At 33.7% G+C, this 17,256-nt stretch overlaps 1 protein-coding gene across 1 annotated transcript in view; it reads left to right on the top strand.

Moving 5' to 3' along the window:
• CPNE8 (copine 8) overlaps positions 1-17,256 on the top strand; it is a 227,183-nt gene that overhangs the window by 168,516 nt on the left and 41,411 nt on the right. Inside the window, exons 14-15 of the mRNA XM_060657941.3 lie at positions 6,212-6,258; positions 12,803-12,984. Of these exons, the coding sequence (XP_060513924.1) occupies positions 6,212-6,258; positions 12,803-12,984 (229 nt within the window). The remainder of the gene's footprint in view (positions 1-6,211; positions 6,259-12,802; positions 12,985-17,256) is intronic.

The following is a 17,256-nucleotide window of genomic DNA, read 5'->3' as shown; positions in this document are numbered from 1 at the left end:
AGATTAAATTATTGGTTTTAAATCATCTACGGACAATGCACTTCCTACTGTCTACACTGGTTGGGAGTTTATTACCCTATCCTTGATATACCAATGACCAACACTATGAGAAGAAGTAATGAAAAAGAAATATGTGTTAATGTTAAGAGAGAACTGTCTCTTGTGACCCAGCAGAGGAAAGGATTCATATGAACTAGGAGACGATGACATGGATTCTTCAGGAGATTTGTCCTCCAGCATGTAGAGTAATTGTTATAAGCAGGTACTTCAGGGTTTTATTTTTATTAGAGGACTTCTTCAATGTAGCTATTACCTGTTTATCATATGAGAAAGCTGGGGATCAGAGACTTGGTAATCTTGCAGAGGACTCACAACTAGCTAGCTAGTTATGACTCTGGGTTTCAAGCTCCTCAATCTATGAGTCAAAAGTTCATAGTATTTCTACTAGGGTTCACTACCTCTTCAGCACCTACCTCACATTAAATGGGATGCTGTTGGATAGTGCTTGCATTTTTGTTTGTTTCTTTGGGGTGATGTTTTATTGTTTATTTTGATTAGGTCAATTGTAAGATATTTTCTAAACTAGCGATTTGAAAAAACTTTGGCCATCTTGTAATACCTTTCTTGATAAGAAGCTCTTTAACTGCAAGACTCTGTGAAGTTGTACTTCAGAACCCTCTTATTGTGTTAAAAAATACTGAACTCAATCTTCAAAGTCTAGAGAAAGCACAAAGGTTTGGTAATTGATGAAAATTGGATTTAGTAAGGATCAAGAATATTAATGTAAATAGTTGAAGAACCACATTGTTTGTCCCATTGCTTTTCATTCTTACTTTTGACATTTTACTGATCCATCAGAAATCCAGACTGTTTGGAAAGATAGAAAAGAAAATAAGGCACGAGTCATAGCTTACAGTTACTTTATGCCAAGGGATTTTGTTGGTACCCATCTGGGAGGTACCCAGATAACACCATTTATAAAAAATCATTTATTTTTGAGAGAGAGAGTGTGTGTGTGGGGGGGGGGGGTTGCTGAGAGAGTAGGGGACAGAGGATCAGAGGTGCAGTCTGCACTGACAGCACAGAGCCCGATGCGGGGCTTGAACTCATGAACTGTGAGATCATGACCTGAGCTGAAGTCAGAATCTTAACCGACTGAGCCCCCCCAGGCGCCCCCCAGGTAGCACATTTCTACTGTGCTGAAGTTTGGAGTTGGGCAGGTTGGGACCTTTGTAGCCAGTATAAAGGAAAGAAAATCTGACATGGGAGAGTCAGGTTCTGAGAAATAACCTGAATCTCTGGTAGGTCCAGAAATTTGATAAGCACTGCGAGCTCCAGTTTTCAAAGAAGTATGCTAACTCAGATCCGAAAAAGCTAGCATCAATAATGGTGATAAGGGGCACCTGGGTGGCTCAGTTGGTTAAGTGTCCAACTCTTGATCTCAGGTCATGATCTCAAGGTTTGTGGATTCAAGCCCCATGTCAGGCTCTGCGCTGACAGTGTGAAGCCTGCTTGGAATCCTCTCTCTCTCTCTGTCTCTCTGCCCCTACCCCACTTGTGCTCTCTCTTTCTTTCAAAAATAAATAAATATACTTTAAAATTTTTAAAAAAATATAATGGTGATAATAAGCATCAACTACTTATTGAGTGCCTGCTAAAGGACAGGTGCTTGTCCTCAAAACAACAATTCAAGAAGGTTTTATTATCCTTAACTTAGTATAAATGAGCTGCAGGGAGGTTAAATAGCTTTTGCAAGATCATATTGCAAGTAGGTGAAAGTGTTTATATTTGAATTTACATTTGTGTATCTCAAAGCTTGCCATCATTCTAGATCTCACTTGCTGAGGGCAATTAATCCTTTGACTTGTTTATGGGCACGGGAAGCAGGGATTTTGAAGATGCAGCAAAATTTAGAATCAGGTAATGTTTTTGTTGTTGTAATTGTTAGGTAGTTAAACTACTTTTAAGAAAAAGGGAAAAGCTGATAAAGGAAAGGGTTTAGGCCATGGTGAGCTAGTGGTAAGAAGGGTTGGGCTGGATGATAGTGGTGCCTGAGGCAAGTGAACCAGAGATTCAGGCTAGATTCTAGAACCCAAGAGAGAAAGAGAGTGCATGTCGGTTTATCAAGGCAGAAGCATAGTCTTGGTGCCAGCGTGGCGAGAATAAGAGGAATATTAGAGCTAAGTGGGCATCTCAATTTCATTTAAGCATTCTAAATTCCAACAGCAGGTGAATCAGAACCTGCATTTGTCAAGATTAACTTTAAAATGGAGGATGGCAACAGTTCATCTTTCATATTGATAATGTTCAGTTTGTGTAGCTGAACAGAATTTGAAATTGGGAAAAAAATAAAACGGTCCTGCACACCCCGATCACAGTTGTTTGTTCTCAATAACAAATTCATAATGACAGTTGTAGAAAAGTTGTCCAAGATAGTATTACTGTGTGTGTGTGTGTGCATGCACATGCACACAGATGCATGCATATGTGTCATTTTCTTTGACATACATATATATGCTTGTTTTCTATGGATCTTTGCTCTGCTGGTTAAATCTTCCGTGTTGACATCTGATTTGTCATTTACAGCTTTTGGAAAGGTGGCAGAGTAAAATAAGGACATTTTCCAAGTATATATTTTAGCAGTACTAGGACATATGCATTGAGAAGTCTTATGAGATGTTACTACTAACTCATGAAATTTGGCAGGCATGCCTTTATTTATACTGTATAATATAATACTCCTATCCAGGTTTCTTGAAATTCTGTTCCTTCTTGTCTGCTTCTAAAATGCAAAATGACAGCTAAAGTAACGCTTCCTAAGCAGAATGTTTCAAGGATTTGTATGTGATCATTTTATGAATATTCTGCCAGGAGTCATCTTGTGCGACTTCAGATGTTTTACTTTGATGCTGATTGATTTTTTTTTTTTTTTCCAACATTAGGCTTCATGCAATACTAAAGAATGAAAAAGGATAACAGGATTACTGGTGCAGATGTTTTGTTTGGTTTACTTTTATGGCACAATTCATTTATCAAAGTCCTCAAGAAATCTGTCTTCTAGCTTAAAGTTATAGTATTACTAGCAACTTTCTTTAAAATTTTATTAATTAATATTTCCAAAATACATAGAATGTAACACTTGGTATAGCAACTATACATTATAATATGAATGGAAACTTGGGAATCCTGGAAATAAATAAGCTGTTATCCACAGTATATGCACAGTTGAGTTTTAGGTTATGCTGTTGATTATGAATTCTATGATAAACTGCTGTGCTATTTTTGTCATTTTTTTAATAGTAAAAGCTACAATAGTAAATAAACTCTAGGAATTCAAGGATAGTTTTTGTTTTGCTCCTGTTTTCTTAACATAGTGCTTGGCAATCAGAAGATGCTCTATGAATGTTGAATTGTAGTTTTTTAAATGAATAAACCCAAATGGTATGATAAGAGGCTCCCTCTCTCTTTCTTTTTTCCTTCCTTCTTTTCTTTCTTTCCTTCCTTCCTTTCTTTTTTTTTAAAGTTTTCTCTTCTTTTTTTTTTAATACCTCATTATTTTGGGGCTACCTAACTGGCTTGCTTTTGTAATTTAGTTTATTTAGCTAGAGGTTTTGTTAGCTAGAGGTTTCAGTCAGGTAGTTTAATAATAAATATCTACTCTTTTTTTATTCTTATATACAGTATAGTTCTTTAATAGTCATGCCTTTTCCTTATAGTTTTGCTAGGCACAGCTTTGGCTTTGAAAGGACCATTGTATCTCTGATTACTGAATTTTTTTAAAATCTGCAACTAATGCTTCTAAGAAGTTGGAGGTTATGCTACACATCCTGGGCTCTCCTGGAGAACAGATTAGAAGCAAGCATAAAATGAATGCATTCGATCACCCAATAAATACAGTGAGGTTCCAATATTGTCAAAGCATTGTGCAGACAGTGTTACAAGAGACAGTTGAATCAAGACAAGGTGTCCCTACAACCTAAGGGAGATTGAATCAAAGACTCAACTCCTAAACTGCCCTTTATAATGTGCTAAAATATATGTTCTTGAAACTCAGAGTTATTTTTCATTTCTAAAGAGGTGTCATTTGAAAAAAATAACATAAAAATATATTTATACTGATAATTTTGTGATTTATATATTTAACAACATACTTGGTAGATGAGCTAATTTGCCCAAGCACAAGAATGTGCCCTGCCATTCTTATCATAAGGATACTTGTATAGGATCATTTTTGTTTGTAACATAATAATCACTATCTTTTATTGTGTTATTATAGTCAAGCAGTTTATAAATATCTAATTGTAGAAACAGAGTAGTATGTATAGAGTTTATGAATGTGGTCTTTGAAGTTAGATGTGAATTCAGATTTCAATACTGGCATTTATTGTGTCAAAAATTATGAAGTTTGTGAGCATAGAATCCTTGTCTATAAAAGGAGAATAATGGTGTCTTTTAAAAAATATTATGAAATTAGTTGATATAAGCTATGTAAAAGCACATTTTATATGCTTATAGTATATAATGTGTATCTGTAATCCACATTATATATATATACACACATATAAATATATAGAGATATAACATTTCATTTAGTTTTTCTGTTAGTTCTTGCTATTATTGCGTGCCAGGCACCTGACCTCTGAGGCACCATGTTTTGAAACATGACTAATGTCAGCAACTGGGTTGCTGGAATTGAAACCCTGTTCTTTCAGATGCAAAAGCTGCACCTTTCTAATAACACCATACTACCCTCTATTAACACCATACTACCCTGTATTACAGTCACTTCTCTCCCTTGCACCAGAATGACGAAGCAATGTGCTGATGGTGACTGTTCTTTTCAGTTCCTCAAAGGGATTTATTATCTCAAAATGTTCTCCCAGATGTCTCAAAAACACTCTTTTTCTAAAAGTTTTTAACTCCTTTGGTTCATACGGGTTAGTGTCATGCTCCAAATTAGCCTATATTCTTAGCCTATAAACCTAATTTCTACTGAAAAAAATTGCTTATAGCTATAAAGAGAATCTATATTAGTTTTATTAAATGCAAAGCACAAAAGGTTGTTCATTCCTTAGGAAAAAAAATGTGGAATATGTTTCAGTACCTGAATAGTCTAGGGATTTGGAAGCTGAATTTGTAGAAAAAGAAGGAAATATTAGTATAATTTATACTCAGAGAACCACAAGGGACCCTATGCTGTAGTACCCATCATCATCATCAACCTCATCACCATCGTCATCATTATATTCGTAATCATCAGCACCATTTAAATAGCAGTTCCAAACTTTGAAGTATTTAATGAGTTGTGCAATATGTCAAAAGTAATTTGTCTCTAAAAATAAGGTGATTTATAGCACTCATGTTTTCAAATGGCTTACTTTTTATATTAAATTATTTTTTAAATTAGGTGTGATTGTATGTTATCCAAGTAATCATCTCATTGTTGCTTATTTGTGGGTTTTTTTCCCCTTGTTTGCTAAGAAAGGATTAAAATTACATACAGAAAGAGTCAGAGATGTGTATCCAAAAGAGTGAATTTTTTTATGAAAATGCTACCTTTTAGGTTTCTATCAGAAAAAAAAAGGGAAAGAAAACAGAACTAACCCAGTAAAATAATTTTGGGGGACTGTGCTGAAAATTTAAACTATATATAACCAATATCATCTGTATAAATATTTATCTATGTCTATAAATTCACACACAGAGGAATACTGATCAGGATCTGAAATGCTTCATTTATGAAGAAAGCAGAAGAAAGTCCTGTGTGTTCAGGATTGTGGAAAGAATTGGTTTAGGAATGATATTATTAGAGATGATTTCAGCTGTGCCACACTTTTAAGGGCATAATAATTCAACAATGCCTGCAAGATGGTTTTAAAAGCAAATTGATAGTAAATGCTGGCATTGGAGACTGGCAAATCGTTATTTGCAGTTTGACTTCTTTATTATACGACCCTCACTTAGTTATTGTGTTCCCAAATAGGAGCTATTTTTATTCCTAACACTTGTTTTCATATTTTACAGCTGTATGATTGTAAAGGTGTTTTGCCACGCTTTTACCTTTTAAAACTGCCTATCTTGATGCTATCCGGTATATACTATATTTTAAGAAACTTAATGATGCTAAAAAAAAAAATAACACAAATGGAAGTCAAACTCTTTTTTATGAGATTATTTCATTATTAATGATTCTTGTTTACTTGTATTCTAGAACGCAAATCAATTTCACAGTGGCTATTGATTTTACAGCATCAAATGGTGAGTATTCTGACTATCCACTAGTAAAAAATATTAGCAATTAATTGAAAGATAGTTATCTTCATGAGTTTAGATATTTGATTCCTACATTTATATCCTTCTGAACTGTTGTTTCATATAAAATTCAGGTAACTTTTCCTTTCTTTTTACTATTATGAAATAGTTCAGGTATACAAATGACTAAAGGGAATGCAAAAAAAAAAAAAAAGGCCTAATAGTCCCATTCAAATTTATTAAATATTGAAGTATTATAATTTTTATTTCACATATTTTTTTTAAAAATTTAGATCTAGTTAAGCCCATGGTGTGCTCTGTCCCACTCCTTCCTTCATCTTGATACATAACTATACTGTTGAAGTGTGTTGAATTATCCTCATTTTATAGTACCTTAAGTACCTGTACTTTATGCAACTCTCTTTGTTTTTACTTGACTATTTGTTTTTAAAAATTACTCATGTTAACATATTTACATTTAATTTAGAGGGAGTGTCATGTAATACCCCATTATAGATATTCATAATTTGCCTATCAAACATTTCAAAAAGAAAAGAGAGTCAGCTTTTTAAATCTTATTTTGAAGTAACTTTTTCTGAAACAGAACAATCATTTGAAATGAGTGATTATGTATCCTAATAACTTAAATCTCATTATTTAACTTTTACCAGAATTTGCCATCAGTTTATATTTATCTAGTTTTTCCCCCTAAATTACTTATTGTGCTTATGGCTCTCACATTATATTCCCTTTACTTCACACTTCTCTCAGTGACTCACATTGCACAAAATAGAATTTTCAGGTAAGAAAGAACCTTAGAGATCACTTACTCCAATCATCCTCTTATATAAATGAGGAAACTCATATTCATAAAATCATTTTACTAAATACATCTTGGCTTGTTAGTACTAGAATTAAGAATAGAGATGAGACCAAAATCTAATTGAACTCACCTTTGATTAAATATGAAGTTTATTCTTCAACACTATGATTTCAAGTTAATTATTTTTATTCATGTATTTTATTTAGTAAAACATGAAACATAGAATAAAACAAAGTCTAAATGATTTAAAACACTACTTTTATTCACTAATGAACATTAGCACAACTAGAAGAGCAAGAATCTATTGAATAGGAAGACACAAGCTACTGAAACTGACTTAAAAAGACATAGACAATCTGAATAGACCTATAATAAGAGATGGAATTTGTAATAAAAAAATACCCTCAAAGTTTATCAGGGTCCATGTCCATATAAGCTTCACTGGTGAATTCTACCAAATATTTAAAGAAGAGTTGCCATTAATTCTTCACAAACTCTGACGAAAAATAGAAAAGGAGAGAATACTTCCCAACTGATTCTATGAGGTTAGTATTACCTTGATATCAAAACTAGACAAAGAAAAGAAAAACTAAAGATCAATATCTTTTATGGGTATGGATATAACAATCCTCAATAAAACACTAGCAAACTGAATCCACCAACATATTAAGAAAATTATATATCCTAAGAAAGTAAAATTTATCTCAGGAATACAAGGTTGGCTTAGGATTCAAAAAGCAAATAACATACCATGTCAATAGAAGAAAATGTAAAAATCACATCATTCTCTCAATTGGTGCAGAAAAGAGCATTTGGCAAGGTCCAACATATTTTCATGATAAAAACACTTAACAAACTAGGAATTGAAATTGACTTACTAACCTTATGAAGGGAAAATATGAAAAACCCGTACCTAGCATAGCTTAATGCTTTCCCCTAAAATGAGGTATAGGGCAAGGATGACTGCTTCTGCCACTTCTGTTCAGCATTCTACTGGAAGTTGTAGTCATGGCGATCAGGCAAGATGAAATAAAAAAAAATCCAGGTTGGAAAGGAAGAAGTAAAACTATTTCTATTTGCAGATGACATAGTCTTGTGTACAAAAACCCTAAGGAATCAATTCACTAAAAATCTATTAGAACTAAGAAATGAACTTAGCAAGATGGAAAAATAAAAGATCAATATATAAAAACCCGGTCTTTTTCTATGTATTTCCAATGAAGAGTCTGAAAATGAAATTATGAAAATTCTATTGACAGTAATATCAAAAGTAATGCAATACTTAGGAAAAATTTAACAAAGTGAGTGCAAAGTTTATACTCTAGAAACTATGCTCTGAAAAAAATTATTGAAATAAATTAAAGATCTAAATAAATAGAAAAATATACAGTTTTCATGGATTGGAAAACTCAACTGTTAAGAGGACATTTCCCAAAGCAATCAACAGATACAATGCAATCTCAGTCAAAACCTGAAAGGCCTTTTTTGAATAAATGGATGATTCAAAAATTCATATCGAAGTTCAAGGGACACAGAAGAGCCAAAGCAGACATGAAAAGAGAGAACAGAGTAAGAATGTTCATACTTCCCGTTTTTGAAACTTACAGCAAAGCAACAGTAATCAAGACAGCATGATGCTGGTATAAAGATAGATATATAGTTCCATGAAGTTGAATGGCGATTCCAGGGATAAACCCATGAGACTAAGGTTAACTGATTTAAGAAAGGTGTCAAGACAATTCAATAGGGGAAAGAATAAATGGTCTTTATAACAAACAGTGCTGGGACAACAGGATAGCCACATGCAAATGATTGAAGTTCGACCTTTTTCTCATATCAAAAACAAAATTAACACAAACTAGATCAAAGACTTAAATGTATAAAAGGCTAAAAGTATAAACTATTGGAAGGAAACATAGGGATAGACCTTCATGATCTTGGATTTGACAGTTGATTCTTAAATAACATTAAAACACAAGTAACAAAAGAAAAAAAATTAAGTTGAACTCCATCAGAATAAAAACTCTTTTATTCTTCATAGGATACTATTAACTAAGTGAAAAGACAAACCCCAGAATGTGAGCAAATATTAGCAAGTCATACATCTCATAGGGGATTTGTATCTAGAACATATAAAGAACTCTTATAATTCAATAAAAAGACAAATAACCCAATTTAAAAATGGGCAAAGGTTCTGAATGACCTTTCTCCATAAAAGATGTACCCATGATCGTTAAGCACATGAAAGGATACTGAGTAAACTTAGGTATCAGGAAATGCAAATCAAAACTATAATGAGATAATATTTCACACCCACTAGAATGGCTATAATCCAGGCATAATGAGTGTTGATGAGGATGTGGAGAAACTGGAAGCCTCATGCACTGTGTGTGAGAATGTAAAATGGTGCAGCCACCTTGGAAAATACATTGGCAGTTTTTCAAGTTGTTAAACATACAGTAACCATACGACCCAGAAATTTCACCCCTAGATGAATACACAAGAAAGATGAAAACATATGTCCACACAAAACCTTGTACACAAAAGATTATAGCAGCATAATAGCCATAATGTGGAAACAATCCAAATATTCATCAACTAATAAATGGTTTTCAAAATGTGGTATATTCATATAGGAGAATACTATTCAGGAATAAACAGGAATGAAATATGAAGTGCTGATACATAGTAGGACATAAGTGAACCTTGAAATCATCATGCTAAGTGAAAGAAGCTAGTCACAAAACACTACATATTAATCTATTTATATATAATGTCCAGAATAAGCAAATTAATAGAAACAGAAAGTAGATTAATCATTGTTTAGAGCTGGGCTGGATGGAATGATAAGGGAGCAATAGTGAATAGGTACAGTGTTTCTTTTTGAGGTAATAAAAATGTTCTAAAATCAGACTGATGGTTGTAATTATCTGTGAATATATTAAAAATCATTGAGTTGTACATTTCAAGTGGCTGAACTGTAAATTATGTGAATTATATATCAATAAAACTTCCTTAACAAGAATGTATTCAAGTGTGATTTTTTATAAAGGTATAATGTAACTCTAAAACAAAATCAAATATAAGTTTCATTATATCCAGTGTTTAAAGTATTACAAAATCCTTAAGTATAGAGTTCTAGCTATGAATAAACATTATGGAATCTGACTGCCTAGATTTACATTTGAATTTTATCAGTTTTTACTATGCCAGTAGGGGTAAGTTATTTAATCTGAAAAATGGGTACAATAAAATAGTACCCATGTTATAGGTTTGTTGAAGGACTTACCTTGAAGTAAGGTGTTCAATACATGTTAAATTCCCTGCTATCATAATTATTATTCATGTAACTCGGGCCCCAATGTTATCAACCTACCACAAGTTCATTTTCATATGCATTGTTGCAGATACAGAGATAATACAAACATGGTCCCAGATTCAAAGAATGGACAATTTGGCAAATTTTTAATTGCCAGATTTTGTGGTGCAGAACACAAGAGTCATTTGAGTAGGAGAAAAAAGACTATAAGTGTTGGAATAAACAAGGAAGGTTGTCTGGTGCAAATAAAACAAGCTGCAGAGAATGAAGTGAATTTCAGGACAAGGTGGCAATTGAGGCAGAGATAGGAAGGAAGATATCATTAGTGATACAGTGAAGAGACTGGTCTGACACAGATGCCTGAAAGAAGTGACGTCCTTGCATGAGTGGGATCCAGCCCTGCTCTGCATGATAGGCGAAGATGTTTAGACATGCTAGGGTATGAGTGGTATTTGCATTTTAATTTTAAGTTATGATTTTCTTAATGAGATAGAATTAGTCGCCTTATTACAGCCAATAGGTAACAACTCTTCTTATATTTGAGAGTTGTGTTAGATAACCACTTAGTCAAGTAATGATATTGCTTCCCTGTGGCTCCAGTGGGCTTTTGACCAAGTGCAAAATTCTAATTTTAGAATAAAGTGTCAATGAAAAATTGCACCAGACAATTTAAACAGGCAAGGAAGACATTATTCAAGACTGTTGACATAGAGGAAAGTCTACTGGAGGTCGGGTCTACTGGGATATAGGGAAAAAATTGAACTCAACTCCTCAAAAACAAAAGGTGGGAGGGATTTTAAGTGCTTCTGTGATCTAATGAAAAAGTACTGAGGGACCTTACAGGGGTCATTGGCCTGTTTGCTAGTCAGCACTTATTGAAGCTAGGCTCCTACCTTCCCAAACAGACTAGGAGATAGGAGTGCTCTCTTTCTCCATGATTACATTTCAAAGGGATGTCTCCAGGTCCTAGAGAAAGACATCCCTGGGTAGTAGAAGATTTACATCTCAAAGGTGCAGAGAAAGAATTTATAATTGCAAGTTTTGTAAAGCAAATGTTCTAAGAAAAGGAAGGTCAGGGGTCTATATTTATGAAGAACTCTTTCCAAAGTTTAGTCAAATCGAGAGGAATGAATGTTAAGGCTATTTGGTCAGAAGATACTTTTTCAGAAATTTTGTCATGTGGGACCAGCCCTTGAATGCGGGTAATCCTTTGGAAATACAGTTGCATTTATGTAATGCATTATTTTTAGACCAAAAATGTTCTGTGTACAATTATATGTATTATAAACCAAGGGGATATCTCTTCTTAATTTTGTTTCTCTTTGGATCACAAGTGCTGATTATTATTATTATTTTTTTCTTATCAGAAAAGAACTGTGCCCTGAGGCTTTCCTTCTTCAGGCAATGTTTTAATGTAGAATTGAGCTTTATGTGCTATTACAAGTCCCATTTAGCTTTCCATTTTCACTTAAGAAACTAAGTGGACTTTCAAGCGGCCTTTGTGCTGGTAATTAGGACAACTCAATGTGAATCTCAATGTATTTGAGTGGTAGCACGTATATTTCTTTCTGACTCAAATTCATCTCTATTCAAATCCAACACCCTATAGAGTATAAGTATATTGAAATTTCAGAACCTTGTGGATGACCCAGACAGTAATAACAGTAGCAGTTAAGCCTTACATTTCTATGGAGCTTTGGTATTTTTAATCACTTCACACATAATCTCATTTTGTCCTTCAGTAAACACTGTGGTAGGATTTATTGCAGACATTTTATAGGTGTTGTCTTGAAAATTCTGAGACTGGACTTTGAGCCTTCTGACTCTCAGTTTAATGTATAGTTAGAAACAGTGAATAATTTTTCAAATACAGATATTTAATTAGCTTGAATTTGAAAATCGCTATGCTTTCTTTTCTTTAAGTGATTAAATTGGGATATTTCTCAAATATTCAATTTATGTTTGTAACAGAACTTTAGGAAGCTTTGTAATTATTGAAGCCCATTAAATTAGTTGAGTCCTTTAATTATAGGTATAAGGATTCAAGGCAAAGGCACATGATTTTTTAAAAATAAAGATGACAATAAAATCAGTTTAACAAAAGTATTTAAATACTTCTTCTGTAAATGAGATTCAAAAATAGCCTGTGGCATTGACAGGAATAATTTCTGACAAAATCTGCATATGCTTTGGCATATCTTTGGAAAACTTTCTACATGTCTGTATAATGTAATAACTATTTCTATGTTAATATCCATCCAAAAAGAAACTATTTGACATAGTATGGATGTAGGCAGAAAACATAATTTTAAGTATTTCATTCTGAAATAGACATCAAGAAAATGTTGTCAAGAAAATGACATCTTTACTCTAATCAGTTATGTTTGAAATATTTTTTCTGTCATCAGGCAACCCTGCCCAGCCCACTTCTCTCCATTACATGAATCCTTACCAACTGAATGCCTATGGAATGGCCCTGAAAGCAGTGGGAGAAATCGTTCAAGATTATGACAGTGATAAAATGTTCCCAGCTCTAGGTTTTGGTGCAAAACTGCCTCCAGATGGAAGGATATCTCATGAATTTGCTTTGGTAAGAGTACATCACAAGGATTTGATCTTTTGAAAAAAATAATATCTTTTAATGTTGGTTCACTACTTATGCTTTAGTCAGTCACGTAGCAACTCTTTTGACTATAGACTCAGCTCAATTTTGCAAAATGATTGATTTAGAAGTGTGATATAATGGAAGAAAAAGACAGTGAAATAGATTAGTAATAAATATATCTATAGTGCATCTGGTTTCAGAGGGTCTAATCTGGTTGTCTATTGCTATATGACGAACTCCTTAAAAGTTAGAGGCATAAACCAACACTATTTCATATACTCATAATTTTGGAGTCAGGAATTTAAGCAGAATACAATAGGAAATGATATATTTCTTCAAGATGTCTGGGGTCTTAAGTAGGATGCCTTGATTGGCTAGAGGTGGCTGGAATTGTTGACTAGAACCATATATCTGGGCTTCATTCTGGCTGTTGGTTGGATTGCTCAGTTCTTCTCCATATCATGTGTTCTAGGGCCAGCATGTCCCCTAAGATGGCTTCTTTGCTCATATCTGATACTCAAGATGACTGAAATAGCTGAGTTGCCTGGACATCTCTCCCTTTTTCAACATATGACCTGCCCATGTGGTTATCATGGACCTCAGCACAGTATGGCCATCTCTTGGTAGTCAGATTTCTTACATGGCAGCCAGCTTCCCCAGAATGAGCATTCTAAAAGGCTGAGGCAGAAACTGCAGGGCTCTCTATACCATAGCATTAGAAATCCCAAAAAGTTGTTTTTGCTAAATTCTCTTAGTCAAGCAAATCACTAAGGCCAGCCAAGTTTCAAAGTAACCTTCACCTCTCAATGGGAGGCTCTCTCAAAGAATGTGTGACTATCTTAACCTACCATGTTCAAATTTAAAGGATTAGTTATGACTAAAATTAATTTCTTTTAATGTGAAGCAATAATTGTGGCTATAATTATGATTTCAATAGAATGGAATAGATATGACTGAAATAAATATTTATCTAGTTAATGTTTACATAGGTCTAGTCCATATTTTGTGATTGAAGATAAGCAATGTTGATAATTGAAGATAATGCACTCTGTTTTCCAAATAAACTCTACAAAGATAATGCTTATACACCCAGTCAGCCTTATTCTCCCTGTACTTTCTGATCAAATAATGGGAAAATCAATATAGGAATGGTTGCCTGTCATTTTGGAAAAACTTTGGCTTTTTCTGTTTAGAAGTGCTTCCCTACCCTCTATACATTTCAGGAGTAAATCCTTGCATCCCCATTATCTTTGTAAGTCTTTGCTGTTTTTATTCATGTTACAGAAGCAATGCATAATCAGAGATTTTTTAGAAATTCTGCAAGCAAAATAAAAATAATAATACTACCATTTTTTGAGTAATTACTGGGTGTCAAGCCAAATATTTACAATCATTTTCTTATATGGTCTTCATAAAATTCCTATGTGGTAGGTATATCATGACTGTCACATTGCACCACTCTAGGAAGTGTCAGTCATATTGAATATAGTTAAAGAGTGTCCCATGTGTTGTATAATTCAGCTTAGGGTCACAGGAATTAACCAGGATTCCAGAAGACAGGACTTGAACCCAGATCAGTCTTATTTTAGAATACATGCTCTTTAACTACTACTAAAGCAAATTTTATAACAGTACCTATATGAATCCCACCTCTCAGATATGTGCTTTTTAACACCATGATAGAGTATGATTATGATACATACATATGCACACACACACTTCCTGAAGCTTTTGTATGATTAAACTTCCTTAAATATCTTTTAAGAGCAGTATTTTTACATTTTTATTTCTATACTTATCCTTGCTTATCTATTCCATTGCCCACACAATTTCAGGAAAGGTTGCTGGAGGCTTTAATTCTTTCTTCCATGAAATAGCCCACATGCCACATTCCCACTGTCATATAAAAATAAATATCTATTGGGATTTTGTTGTGTCTTAGAGAATTAAAATCTCCCAGAAACTTATAAAACCATGAAAATCACTCATGTGATGCTAAGTCTTAAGTGCTTCAGGAAAAAGGTCATGAGCTATTTTAAAGCTTAAGAAAGAGAATAATTATGTTAAACTAAATGGGGCTTATTAATTTTTCCTTCCATACATTTCTTCTCACCCTTGTGTATGTTTTTTTTTCCCCCTTTTATCTCTCTCTCTAAACCTCTCATTTTCTGCTTTTCCTACTTCCAAATTCTTTCCTCACAACAAAACCGATGCAAATATCTATTGCCACGGAAGGATTTTTTTTTTATTATTTGCATCTTAAAAGTTCTTGAACCCAACTCAAATACTTACAGGATAGAGATCATACCCCTTTAAAGTTATGAAAAATAGTCCCCCAAATTGAAGATGAAAACAACACTGATGATAGCGCATGAACTTTAACATTACTAACTGATTAATTTTTTCAAAGCACTTTTGTTTTCTTGGGTAAATAAGACAGGTAAGACTTAAGTAGGTCTTCAAAGAGTTAGTATTTGATTTGATTTTTTGCTAAACTATTCTGTTAACTTCATCCTTAACTGTCTCTAGGTGCTGAAATGGCAAATAGAAAAACTGTCCCATATCAATCTAACAACTAATATACTCTTAATCCCAACAAACCCTCATATTTTCATGGTAAGAATTTGTGATGTATATTCATAAATATTAATCTATTTATCACACTGAGTTCAAGTAATCTTTCAGTTAGCAAGGGAGGCCTTCTTAAAAATTAAATAACCCCTCATTGGTGAGTTTAGGGCTAACACAAATGTTGAAAGTTGAACATAAAAACTTATTTTTTTATGTTTTCTTTGCTGTTAATCCAAAGGGTCTCAGATAAACCCCAGCTTTTTATTTGAAATATGAATAAGAATATATTCATGTATTCCATAGTGGAAAAAGAACAGGGAATGGGAAAAGGAAAGGAAGAATGTGCTGGTACCACCACATTAGCACAAATGTTGTGAAAAGGAGTCATTGCTCTCCTCCCATTGTGATTTTGATGACTCCTTAAGGTGTTATAACGGAAAATATAATAGCATAATAGTGTGGAGCTTTAGAGGAAGTATTTGTAATGGGCATGAGGCCAGTGACCCTTAAAGGAAAGTCTCCTGCAATGATCAATAGAGAAATGGTACACCTGTCCAAGTGATTTTTCATACTAGATCTCGAAAAGTGCTGGCCTACTTTTCACTTATCTTGTCATTTATAGATATCTGCACAATTTAACATGTGTGTGTGTTGTCATCCATCTAGATGCTAACAATCTGGGGCATCTGGGTGGCTCAGTTGGTTAAGCATCCGACTTTCAGCTCAGGTCATGATCTCATGGTTCGTGAATTCGAGCCCTGCATTGGGCTGTGTGCTAACAGCTCAGAGCCTGGAGCCTGTTTCAGATTGTTTCCCTCTCTCTGTCTCTCTGCCCCTCCCTGGATCTCACTGTCTTTCTCTCTCAAAAATAAAAATAAACATTTAAAAAAAAATTTTAGATGCTAACAGTTTAACAAGCAAGGGTCTTAACACTGTATGCATAAAATACAAGCTCAACAGATGTTTATTTATTGAATAAAAGGGAGACTTTTCCCCACAGTAAGCAATCTCTGGGCAGCAGCAGATACATTTCAAAGAGTAAAGTAACAACTCCTTAGAGCTTCTGTTCAACATTTTGTCAGCTTGTTAGGCCTGCTGAAAAGTATTATAGGTTCTAGGCAGCAGCAGAGACTATATATAGTCTTCTCTTTTAGAACTGAATCTAAATATTCAGTACAATCTTTAGGGAACCAAATGGAGGGGAAAATGGAGAAGGGCCCAACTCCCTCCCCACACTTAAGTCTGCACTGTGGGAGTAGTGCTCGTTTCAAATTCTGCTCTTTATGTGCTATGTGTTCTACAAATTAACATTCATTATTTTATAAATGGAAAAGGTTGTTAATTAAAATGGAAATATAAAATAGGGCATCCACTGCCCCCTTCATTAATAAACAACAAAATTGAATGCACTTATTTTCAAAAATATCCTGTGCTTTTGGGCTAGTTGCACACATGAGCTCATTTTAATTTGTTTTAACAAGTAAAAACTAATTGCTTGTTAGTAATTAGTAACTAACACATAATTGGTTTGTGAAAGGAGTTTTAAACAGACTTAAAAAAATCTTTGTGTAACTCATTATAACTTTGTTATTAAAAGGAAAATCTCATTTTAATAGCTGTAAATTATTTTAAATAATCCTGATATCATGCCAAGCATATATTAAAAAGTGTATAATTTTACATCAT

The sequence above is a fragment of the Panthera onca genome, chromosome B4 (genome assembly GCF_046562875.1).
Source record: "Panthera onca isolate mPanOnc1 chromosome B4, mPanOnc1 haplotype 2, whole genome shotgun sequence".
Lineage (NCBI taxonomy): Eukaryota > Metazoa > Chordata > Mammalia > Carnivora > Felidae > Panthera > Panthera onca.
This window is presented reverse-complemented; position numbering and strand designations above follow the sequence as displayed.